Raw genomic sequence first — 12,690 nt, forward strand, 5'->3', positions numbered from 1 at the left:
CCTGCCGACAGACAATATGGTGAAATGAAGCACTTGCCAGCAGAGTTTCTGTGCAGGTGTGGAACTAATCAGTCCTGCCTCTAGTCAATGTCATTTCTTGATTTTGGCCTTCTCAATATGTAACGATGGAGAATTTCCTTCCAAGGAAGGATTTCCTTCCTTGTTGCTGGGCACTGGCTCCCAAAGACTGGAGTCACAAGGATGCTTTTGTAGGCTAGGCTCTATTGGAAACCACAAACTAAAGTCTGGCGACTAATGGTGCTTTTGTTCATATATATCCTGCCCATTTTAATTCCATTCTGTGTTCCAGATAAAGATTAGTTTTTACTAGGTTTAAGCTGTGTATTTTTCAACATCACAGGGAATCCATTTTAATAATTATCAGGCTTTTTAGTTCATTTTTCAATTAAAAATGTTTTTACTCTATTTTCACATCAGACTTTCTATACAAAGATAACCAAGTTGAATAAATAACAGATGAAATGGAGAAAAAAGTAATAAGGAAAATGGATATCACCAAGTCATTTCCTGCATCCCCTATCTGTCCCATCTCCTTAATCACTGGTCATGTTCACTTACTCTCCAAATGTCATTCTCTCTCCAAGGATCAACTTGTAGCTGCAATTCTGGCGACTCAGAATGATCCCAGAGCAGTCTGAAGTAGCAGCAGCAATTCTTTTGAAAGTGGAGGCATGGAAACAATTATAGGCAGAGAGGGTGATTGACAAAGAGAGTACTGTTTCTTTTAGATGGTACATTTGATGACCCCCAAACTTTGAGATGGTGTGCCAGGGATAATAATAGAAGGATGGAAGTTTACCAAAGCAGTATTAAATTTCAAGGAATACACAGGGTGTATATAGTTTTAAAAACACACTAATGCACTTTTCTCCAACAAAAATATTTGAAGTCATTTTGGAGCAGGGGGGAGGGGGGAAAGGAGCACAAAATAGATTACAAAAAGGTCTGCACTGCTTAATATATGATACTCAGCAATTGCCAGATCATGATTTCATACTCATTTCATCATTTGACTAGGCATTTGTCAAGCAGGTTACTCCCAACTACCTTATCTTACAGATGAGGAGAATAAAGTTGGAAGTTAAAATAATTTTTCTTTTTGAGGTGGGGAGCAGTGTTACTTAGAGAGAAATAATCAAAGAAATCAGGTCAGATCTTTCAGCTCTAGGATTTCTAGGCTCTTTCTGGGTCATTGAACTATGCTTTCTGAGATGCATCTGCAAACGTGGATTTTTTCTTGAGAACTGGGGATTAGGAATTCTTTTTAAGATATTAGAATTCTTTGTAAGATATGCAAGGGTGGTGGTTCTGTAATCAGTCAATAATCATTTGGTGAGGGCTAATATCCACTAGCAATTCATGAGCATTAAGTACATACTCTGTGCAAGACATTGTGATATCTGTTGGAGATATTCAAAGAAAAAAAAATTAAAAGTAGTTTTTTTTCCTCAAGGAAGTTAAGTCTTCTTGGGTAGACCCAACATGTAAAAACAAAGATATGCAAATACATGATAATTTTAGGAGGCAGAGATCATTAACAACTGGGGAAATTGGAGAAAATTTCCTGTAGGAGATGGTAACTAAGCTGATTCTTGAAGAAAACTAAGGATTCTAGTTGCATGCCCAATTCACTGATCTCTTCTTTCTCTTTTTTGTTAATATAAATTTCCCCCTGAGTACTGCTTTCACTGTGCCCCATAAATTTTGATATGTTGTCTCCTCATTGTCATTTTCTTCAGTGAAATCAGCAATCATTTCTATGATTTTTTCTTTAACCCACCAGTTATGGAGAATTAGATTATTTAATTTCCAATTAAATTTTAATTTGCCTCTCAATGAACCCTTACTAATTATAATTTTATCACATTATGATCTGAAAAAGTTGCATTGATTATTTCTGCTTTTCTGTATTTCTTTGCAATGATTTTATGCCCTCGTACATGGCCAATCTTTGTAAATGCACCATATGCTGCTGAAAAGAAGGTATATTCCTTTTTATCCTTTTTCACTTTTCTCCAGGTATCTATTAACTCTAATTTTTCTAAAATTTCATTCATCTCTCTTACTTCTTTCTTATTTATTTTTTTGGTTTTATTTATATATGAGGTCTCTCACTTGCATAGTTTTACTATCTATTTCCTCCTTAATCTCTAATAGTTTCTCCTTTAAAAATTCATTTCAGTCATGGGGATTTTCCCTGGCACAGAGATGGAATGCCAAAATCAAGATAAAGCTTTGAGTTCAGATTGACTGGAAATGAGAGTGGTTGAAGGGGAGTAATATTCTAGAAGCAAGCCCAGAAAGGTCAATAGAAGTCAGCTTTTGGAATATTTTAGATACCAGATTGAGGAATTTATATTTTGTCCTGGAGGCAATGTAGAACCACTGAAGCTTCTTCTCTGTTTAGAAATACTAATTTGGCAGCTAGGTGATAGACTGAGGAAGGGAGAAATTTTTGTTGTTCTTCTGTCATTTTTCAGTTGTGTATGACTCTTTGTGACTCCATTTGGTTTTTTATTGGTAAAGATACTAGAGTGGTTTTACCATTTCCTTCTCCAGCTCATTTTACAGAAGAGGAACTAAGGCAAACAGAGTTAAATGACTTGTCCAAAGTCACATAGCTAGTCTCTGAGGTCATTTTTGAACTCAGGAAGATGAGTCTTCTTGATGCCAGGCCTGGTAATCCATCTACTGTACCACCTAGCTGCCCCAAGGAAGAGATATGAAGCAAGGGAAACCAATTAGGAGTCTGTTACCAGAGTCTAGAACAATTTCTTCCAACAGCCACAAAGGTAGCTGAAAAATGTGTCATGGAGCACTTAGTGCTTAGTAAGACATCAAAGCTTCCAAGATCACCCACTGCAGTCCTAGTCATCACCAGTCTTCTTGACTTTTGTTTTGTCACTGGTCTTTGATGACTCTGGAAGACAGAGTAAAGCTGAAGATTTTGTTCAACTATGTCTCACTAAAATCCAAGACATGTGAAAGTCAATATATCATGCATCAAGATGTCATTGTTCTTCTTTGAAAGGCAAATAATGAAAACCAGAGTCTAGAGAATAGGTAGTAAGCTATTAAACTAAAGTAATGGCCACATAAGTTGGAAGAAGGGGATGGATAGAAGAAATGCAAGAGTTGTTGATTAAACTTGACAACTACTTGAATAAGTATGGTAAAATAAAAGCAAGAGTTAGGCAGCACAGTGGATAGAGTGTTGGGTCTGGATTCAAGAAGACCCAAATTCATATTTGGCTTCAGACACCTAGCTGTGTGATCTTGGACAAGGGACTTAAATTGATTGCCTCAGTTTCCCCAACTGTCAAATGGGGTAATAATATCACCTATCCTTTAGGGTTGCAGTGAGGATCAAATAATATATAAAGTGTCTGGCAAATAGTATCTTCTAGCTATTATTATTATTATTGTTATCTGATGTTGAATGACAACTGAGGAAAGGATACTTGATTTAGGAGATAAGAGGTTGTTGGCAATTTTGGGGAGAGCAGTTTCTATAAAGAATCAATTTAGAAGTCAGATTGTAAAGGGTTAAGAGGTGAGTAGTCATTGAAGAAATGGAAGCAATGATTATAGACATTTTTTAAGAAGTTGGCTATGAAAATAGAAGAAATATAGAATCATAGACTTAGGGAGTAAATAGATTTGAATTTAAGTTCTTAGGCTTCTAAAGACTCAAATACTCAGATGTTTATTGACCTAGAAGCCCAGATAGATCTCTCTTCTTTCCCATGTGTGTGAGAGAAAACTGATTTCCTATATCATTATACAACTTGGAGATACCTAGCATATGATATTTCCCTATCTGTTGGTTAATAAACTACCATCTTTTCCTCTTCTAATCACTGATCTTCAGTCACTGTCAAGGTGAAAATTCCCTTCTCCTGCTTCCACTTCTTGCTCTGATGATGTCTTGTCCTCATTTGCTTCAACACTACTTCTATCATCTATACTGACTTTTCTGAAATCTGGAATCCCATTCTAGTATTACCACAACTCCCTTTGCTTTAGATCTCTTTTTTCCTACCATCCCAGTATCCATGGTGGTTTATTCAGACCTTTTCTTCTCTTCTCAAACATCTCATAGTTTTTCTTCCTTCCTTATCCTCTTTGCTGAGAACTTTGTGTCATATTTCATTTAAAAAACTCAGGCTATTCACTGAGAGCTCTCTCTTCCTTCCTCCTAATTCCACATCACACAGTTGCCTTCTGCCACTATCTCTTCCTTCACCCTGTCTCATATGGAGAGGCTATCCTTTTTGCCAAGGAAAACTCCTCTATATACATATGGTGGATCATCCAGGGCTCTTTTTTTGCTCCTCATATTTTCTCCTTCTGTATTATTTTTTTTTGGTGATGTAATATTTATTGGGGAAATGGGTGGGATTTAGGAACAGATGATACAGAAGGTTTTGCAATAGGGAATAGAGGAGTTGAAAGGAGAGAGGGAATATGGCTGCTGATGAGGTAAAAGGAGAGAGATGCCCCCTGCCAAAAGGCTATTTTTGAAAAATGGGGTTCCCGAGAAATGGACCTCTTATGATAGCCTGCGGGGATATCTTCTCTATGGATTGATGCTGAAGATGGCCTAGGGCAGGTAAGCATGGACCCTCCTGAGGGACAAGCCTCCCCCCAGACCAAGGTTGCCCAACAGGGGTCCAATAAGGACTGTTTCTAGTTGAATGGCTGTCCTGAGGTTCAGCTCTCTCTATGACTCCTGAAAAGATAGTACTCTTATCTAACTGTGGTTAATTAAAGATAAAATTTAATAACAAGTTTGGATTGGAGAGGTATCAGAGAAGAGGGAAGAGGGAAGAGGGATTTCCCTAGATGAGGTTTTTGAGTCTCTCTTAGCTTTTGAGCTGAGGCCAGGCCTCACAGGCTGGGGAAGGGTTTCTCTTATTCCTGTCTATGTTATATCTGTGCTAGCTTTCTTAATTTCAAAAGTCTTAGCAGTAGACAGCAAGAGGAAGAAAAGTTCTGACTTTCAGAGCTGGTTTGGCCTGTCTCTTCAGGCTGATGCCCCTAAAGACAGGCCTTACAGTTCAAATTGCATACCTTAAGTCCTTTTGTCAATGACACGACCAAAGAAATCCAGGGAGAGCACACAGTTGGGAAAATCAGGAAAATAGAGGCATTTTGATCCAGAGACTGGGAGAGAGATTCCTTCTACTCCCAGGGCCATTAAGGAAGTGCTAGTCACAAGACCAAATGCCACTCCCAGTTGTCCCTCCTCCCTCCCCCAACTGTCATTCTTGTCAATATCGTCTCTCAAACACTCCCACTGCTGTTGGTTCCAACTCAGTGGCACAAAGTCCAGAATTTTCTTTAGTTTTCCTTTCCACAGGGATCTCAACAGCTCACATAAATTCAATCATCATCACTATGCAAATTATTTTGAAAGCTATTTGTCTGACTCTGAACTCTCTTCTGATCTCCAGAATTGCATCTCTAACTGCCTATTAGACATCTTGATCTGGGTATCTTGTACACATCTTAAGCTCAGCACATTCTAAACTGAACTCATTGTCTTTTCTCCCAAGCTCTCCTCCTTCTCAAACTTCCCTATTATTTGTCTAGGGCACTGTCATTTTATCAATCCTCCAGATTTACAGGTTAAGTGTGATACTTTACTCCTTAATGTCTCTCTTGATGCTCCTCCCCCATATTAAATCTTTTGCTAAGTCCTATTAATTTTACCTTTGTAACATCTTTTATTCATTTCCTTATGTCCTCTAACACTGCTACTACCATTGTTCTGTTAGCCTGATGTTTGGTCTCCCTTAATCATCACCCCCCTCCCCCCCATTCCAGTTTATCCACTACTCGGCTGTTAATTTGATCTTCCTGACCATCTTATTTCTTTCAGATCCCTGTTTGACCTGGATCTCATTGAATTTCATTAGATTCTGAGCTTCTTGATGGCAGGGACTGTCTTTTACCTCTTTTTGTGTCTCCATCACTTAGGACAGACTATATCTAGCACAAAGTAGGTGCTTCTGTTTACTGATTGACTGAATAGAGTAGTTTCTTGACTGTTTGGGGATGATCACTATTACTTCTTTCTATTGCTTACTCCCTGAGAGTATTTGAAGTTTTGAAGAAATGTCTAATCTCTAGAATCCTCAGTCTAATCACTGTGCCTTGTTCCTACCTTACATTGTTCCTCTGGCCCTTTCCCATATCTCTTCATTTTCACTCTCAATTTCCTTTTTTTCCAACCAAATCCTTCCCAGTCTTTGGGACTCAGCTTTCAAAAGCCCTTCTCTATGATTAAACCAGTTCACATTGTTCTTCTTGTCTGACCTCCTACTGTCTCCCTACAGATTATGCCTCACGATTCAGGGTCTAGAATGATAGATTTATAGAACCTAAAAAGTAGATGATGCTTTAATTTTTTCAGACTATAAAGATCATATTTATGCCTTGAGAGCCTTTAAAATTGACCTAGCAATCCCTCTTATTTTAGAAATGAAGAAATTGAAGACAAGAGAATTCAAGTAATTTGTTCATAGTCATACAACTAGCTAATAGTAAAGCCAGGCTTGGAATCCTAGCTTTTTCCATTTCTGTGGATGTAGTCCTAGTCTTCATTAATGAACAAAATAAATATGGAAAGGTAAGTCCTCTCCATCTCGTTATATTAATTATAGATCAATCCATTGTCTGTGGTTATCCTACATGTTTTAGTCTTCTCTCCTCCACTAGATGGGGAGTACCTTAGTGAACTATCCTTTGAGGACAGGGACTACCTCTTATTCTCCATCAGCACCTCCCATGGCCAGTGCTGAGCACACAGGAGGTATTTATTTAAAGTAGATTGACAGTCTGATGAATTTTTTTAAATGTATGGGGAAAATAGATAATAGAAGTCCAAAGCAGAGCTGGTTTCCCAGAATAATCTTTATTATGACTGACTCTCATTTCTTCACTTCAGTGTCATGACTACCAAGGGGGCACGCTGATGGGAGACCTTTGTGAAGACCTGTGTGTGGCTGGCAAGCTGGTGTACCAGCGTTGCCTCTACTATGAGAGGGGCAAGAAAGTTCTTCAGGCTACCTGGCATGGCCAGCCTGTTGTCCTAAAATCCAAGAAGGAGGCCTTCTCCAACTTCCAACCCCTTGACTTATTGGATGAGGAGGTGGAGGGTAGCAAAGACTTCCCTGAGGCAGAACTCCTCCTAATGGTAGCCATAGAGGTCAAGAATGCTCTGGGTCTAGAGCTCTCCAACAGCACCATGGGGCCCCTGTGGTCAGGGAGAAGGGGGCCTCACTGGAAAGTCCAGGTAGCCAGCATGTGGTCACTGCTTCAGCAGGAGGAGTATATCTACTTCAGCCTTCTACAAGACTTCAGCCGCCATGTCCTACAGGTGCTGGGTTCCTGTGGCCACTTCTATGCAGTTGAATACCTTGCTGCTGGACATCCCCGACACAGAACACTTTTTCCTCTGGAAGAGGCTATTGGCATCCCACTTGTGAGTGACCAGGGCCAGGCAAAGGCCATCAACAACATTGCCCTCAGCTTCTTGGACATGGTAAACCATTTTGATAATGACTTCTCCCATCGCCTTCACCTCTGTGATATCAAACCAGAAAATTTTGCCATAAGGAGTGACTTCACAGTAAGTGGTTCCAGGGAGGGAGGAATAAGTATAGCAGAGAAGACCGAGGGCTCTAAGTCTGGGTGATGTCTGATTGTTTGGGTTCTAGAGATCTGGGGTTAGTTTAGCAAAAGCCCCATGAATACCATCCTCTTCCTGATCTGGTAAGAGTTCCACCTTTGATTCTCCTATAGAGTTATAACCACTACCACCACCCCTACCCCACCTCAGTTCTCTATTCTCCAGACTGAATATTCCCCCTGTTGCCTCACATGACATCATCTCAAGGCCCTTTATCATCCTGGTTACCCTCTGGACACTCCAGCTATTCAGAATCATAGAAGAAAAGACTCAGGAGGGACATGATAGCTATGCTCTAGTAACTTAAGGGTTGGCATGTGGAAGAAAGATTAGACTTTCTATGTTTGGATCCAGATGACATCCAGGATCTTTGGGTAGAAGCTACAAAGAGACAGACAGACTTACTTGTTGGGGAAAACATCTCAACAGTGATAATTATTTAAAAATGGGATGCATTGCCTCAAGAGGTGGTGGGTTCTCTCTCACTGGAGGTCTTCAGGCAAAGGCTAGAGGGCCACTTGTCAGATAGCTCAGAGAGGATGAAATTCTTCACATATGAATTGGATTGCATGGCTGCTGAGGTCTCTTCAAACTCTCAATTTCTGTGTTTCTGAGTTTACTAAATAACGTTAGCTCTAGGCAGTAACACTGGGGGGGGGGGGTTCCATCTCATCCATCACCCAGAGGGATGGGTATTGGTAGAAAAGGGCTTTCAAACAAGAGAGCAGACAGCCCCAAACATCACAAGGTCCGTATTTCCTAATGGCCAATGAAATTAATTTCTCAAAACGAGTGAAGACATTTTGGCCATTAATTTAACAGCAATAATCTCCTTGGGCAGGGGGATAGCTATTTAACTTGCCAACCTGAGGCAGCTATCTTCAGAAGAGGGGTATTACAAAGGGAATAAGGGTGGAAGGACTGAGAGATGAAGCGTGTTTCATGTGTGTTCTTGCCTGGGGATCCGGCTTCCCCTTCCTCCTCCACATTAATTTAAATCTGCTTCTCCCTACGGTTTCATTCAGGAGCTGTTTTGGTTAGTTTTCATTCTGTGCTCATGACTGCCAGGGAGACAAGTGGTATTTTAGTGTTTGTAGTGAGTGAAAAGCATGCTTTGGGTGAGAATGGCTGCCGCTGAGAACTGCTTTGATAGAAAACAGATGAATGTGTGTATTCCCTACCCTGCTGCAACCTTGCCTCAAATAAGTAAGAGGTTATTGAAAAAAGGGACAGAAGCCAAGAAAGGGTTAGGTACCTCATTATGAGATGGGCTTTTTTATTCCCACCCACCCCGGGGACAGAGAACTGTGGAATTAATTCAGTAATTCTTGGATCCCAGTTCAGATTTTAGGGACCAAAGGAAGCCTAGCTCATCCTGATTCCGAGGCTGGCTCCTTTTCTGCTAGAGTACATCGTTTCCCACAATGTTAGAGAGTCATACAATAAAACATATTGTTTTATGAGATCCGGGATCCTGAGCTAATTCCCATGATCATAATGCCTTTGGACAGTCAAGGAACAAGCATGGTGCATAGTAGAAAAGCCTCGTGCTTGCATGTTCCCTTCTCTTGTCCCATTGGTTATCTGCATGTTAAAATCTCTTTTAACTAGTGAATTTACAAATCTGGCTTAACTAACATCTCCAACACCTAGAGCAGTATGGGAATCTGTTACATTTACCTTTTGTCTTAGAATTAGTACTGTGCATTGGTAGTAAGGGCTAGGCAGTGTGTGTGTGTGTGTGTGTGTGTGTGTGTGTGTGTGTGTATGTGTGAAATGACATGTCCAGAGTCACACAGCGAGGAAGTATCCAAGTCCAGATTTGAACTCAGGACCATCCTAGCTCTCAATCCACTAAGCCATCTAGCTGCTCCCAAATAACAATTATATTAACAATTACAAATATAAGCTGTCAAAAGGACAGTGATATTACTGATACCTTTTGGTTAATTATGGAGGTAGGGAACAGGGATTCTTTATTTTTGCAACAAACATTTATGAAGTGCCTGCTGAATACCCAGGACTCTAATGGCACAAAGGGAGATAAGGGGTTTAGTTAAGTCATGTTCCTTGTTTTCTAGACTATAACTTTTGATCTAATACTTTCTAGACTAGAATTTGTAGTCCAAATACAGGACAAAATAACAATAGAGATGTCTATGATACAGAATGTTACTTAAGTAAACTTATTTTAGTCTGTTATCTGTAATTTCAGTGATGTAAGGGACTTTTGATTATGAAAATCCCTCTTCCAAAGCAGTTCTAGAACTGTCCTGCAACTTATAGCCTTCCAGACGTCCCTGGGGCACTGAGAGGCTAGGACTTGCCTAGGGTCACACAGACAATGACAAGGGGGACTTGGGATCAGAAAGTTATAGATTTAGAGCAAGGAGAGACCTCAGAGGGCACGTAGTCCAACCCCCTCATTGTACAAATTAGTACAGATGTGTTTGTGACTTGCTCAGGGTTACACAGGCAGTAAATGACAGAAGTGGGATTCAAACCCATGTTCTCTGACTCCAAATTCAGTGCACATTCCATTGTATCCTCTTGCCTCTCACCCAGATTGTCTTGACTCCATCTGGCTCTCTCATATTATTATGCCAAGTTGTCTCTTACTTGCATTACAGAGTTAAAAAAACAACAACAACCCACCCCCCCCAAAACAACTGTCCAGAGAGGAGACAGATTCATGGGATTTTGGGAACCCAAGGACTTATAAAATGTTTTCTTTAGTTTTCTAACTTTAATTTTTATCTCTATTGAGGTGTTTTTTTTGGGGGGCCCTTACCATCTGTCTCAGAATCAATACTGTATATTGATTCTAGGGCAGAAGAGCAGTAAGGGCTAGGCAACAGGGGTCGAGTGATTTGCCCAGGATCACATATAGGAAGTGTCTGAAGCCAGATTTTAACCTAGGACCTCCCATTTCTAGGCCAGGCTCTCAATCTAGTGAGCCACCCAGCTGCCCCTCTATTGAGTTTTAAAAGATGGATAGGAATTCTACAGAAGAGGAGAGAAGGTCATTTTAAGTAAATGGCACAGTGTGAACAAAGGCATGGAGGCAGATGAGTGCAGACCATTTACTAAGACTTGTTCATGGAGAGGCAAAAGGCTAAGGATGGAAACTGCCACAGGCAACAGAAAACTGTTGAATGTTTTTGAGCAGAAGAGTGACAACCCAACCCATGCAGAAAAAATATTATTCTGGCAGAAATATAAAGGTTGGGTAGGTGAAGAGTTGGAGCAGAAACTGGAAGACCAGAAAGGAAGTTATTGCAACTGTAAGCAGAGTGTTGTGAAATCACTGGGACTTGGTATTTGATTGGATATAAGAGGTGAAAGACAAAGAAGAACAAAAAAAAGGTCTGAGGATTTTATGGGAGGACTAGTGAATACTGATGTTCCAACAGAAACAGTGAAACTCAAGAAGGAATTGGTTTGAGGGAAAGAAACTCCTCTAAATTTTGGACATATCACATTGGTGAGATAGATGTTCAAATGAAGATATCTTCAGGCTGTTGTAGATGCAGGTGAGATCTTACAGGTCATCCAGGCTACTAAGAACCAGAGAAGTTAAATATGTCCAATGTCCAAAGTCTGGTGTCTTCAGTCTTTTCACTGGTTGCCTGATAAAAGTGTATGAGATGCTATCTGTGTGACCCTGGGCAAGTCACTTAATCCCAGTTGCCCACCTCTTCTAACTCTTCTGTCTTGGAACTGCCTTGGATTTATTCTAAGACTGAAGCTAAGAGTTTTTAAAAAAGAAGAAAAATGTGTGGGAGGGAGTTAAAGATAACAGGAGAGAAAAAAAAGTTTATAATCACTGTGAGGAATGAGATGGAGAATAGTCTGGAGAGTTTAAATCACCTGAAAGATTTCAGGAAGATGGGTGAGAACTTCAGCACAGGGCAGGCTTCTGAGGACAGTATTTTGGGGAGGGGAGGCACCCTTCAGATTAGATTGTTTAATTTATGCTAGTCCTGGCTCAGAGAAGAACTATCAAAGTAGTGGTCCTGGAAGTGCACAGTGTCAGAATCATAAAGACTTTCTTTTATTGTTTGGATGGTTACACTGTAGACTTCATTCAGAGTTGGAGGAGCAGGGGAAGATGAGAAAGGAGGAAAGGGAAAGAGAAAAGGGAAGAAAACAGAAAGGAGTTAAAAAGGAAGAGGAGAACAGAGAGGAGAAAGAAGAAAGAAAAGAGGAGAGAAATCAGAGTAGCAGAAGAAAAGAGACCAAGGCTAAAGAGAAGAGAGGAAAAGAGAAGGGAAATGAGAAGAAAAATAATATGCAGAGGTTGAAAGAGAAGGGCGAGGAGCATATAAAAGGAGGAAGGAGAGAAGATAACTAGAGAAGAGACAATGAGGGAAGAGGGGGAAGAAGAGAACTAGAAGAGAAACAGTGGAAGGAGGGAGAGAAGATAATTAGAGGACAAGCAATGAAAAGAGAATGGAGAGGAGAGGAGAAACAATGGAAAGTGGAAGAGAAGATAACTAGAAGAGAAACAGTGGAAGGAGGGAGAGAAGATAATTAGAGGACAAACAGTGAAAAGAGAATGGAGAGAAGATAACTAGAGGAGAAACAATGGAAGGAGGGAGAGAAGATAACTAGAGGAGAAACAATGGAAAGTGGAAGAGAAGATAACTAGAAGAGAAACACTGAAAAGAGAAGAGAGAAAATAACTAGAGAAGAGACAATGAGGGAAGAGGGGGAAGAAGATCACTAGAAGAGAAACAATGGAAAGAGGGAGAGAAGATAACTAGAGGAGAAGCAATGAAAAGAGAAGGGAGAGAAGATAACTAGAGGAGAAACAATGGAAGGAGGGAGAGAAGATAACTAGAGAAGCAACAATGGAAAGAGGGAGAGAAGATAACTAGAGGAGCAACAATGGAAAGAGGGAGAGAAGATAACTAGAGGAGAAACAGTGGAAGGAGAGGGACTCCATAACCCTTTGTTCCCTGACTCTCAAC

The 12,690-nt window shown here is 40.3% G+C and overlaps 1 protein-coding gene across 2 annotated transcripts in view; it reads left to right on the top strand.

The window, feature by feature from the left end:
* Positions 1-12,690, top strand: part of DIPK1C (divergent protein kinase domain 1C) — a 41,988-nt gene that overhangs the window by 9,906 nt on the left and 19,392 nt on the right. The window contains exon 2 of one of the 2 annotated variants that reach the window (XM_001373632.4): positions 6,974-7,657. In XM_001373632.4, coding sequence (XP_001373669.2) covers positions 6,974-7,657 — 684 coding nt within the window. The remainder of the gene's footprint in view (positions 1-6,973; positions 7,658-12,690) is intronic. The other variant, XM_007487794.2, reaches the window with a different exon arrangement.

This window comes from Monodelphis domestica, chromosome 3 (genome assembly GCF_027887165.1).
Source record: "Monodelphis domestica isolate mMonDom1 chromosome 3, mMonDom1.pri, whole genome shotgun sequence".
In the NCBI taxonomy this organism is placed as follows: domain Eukaryota; kingdom Metazoa; phylum Chordata; class Mammalia; order Didelphimorphia; family Didelphidae; genus Monodelphis; species Monodelphis domestica.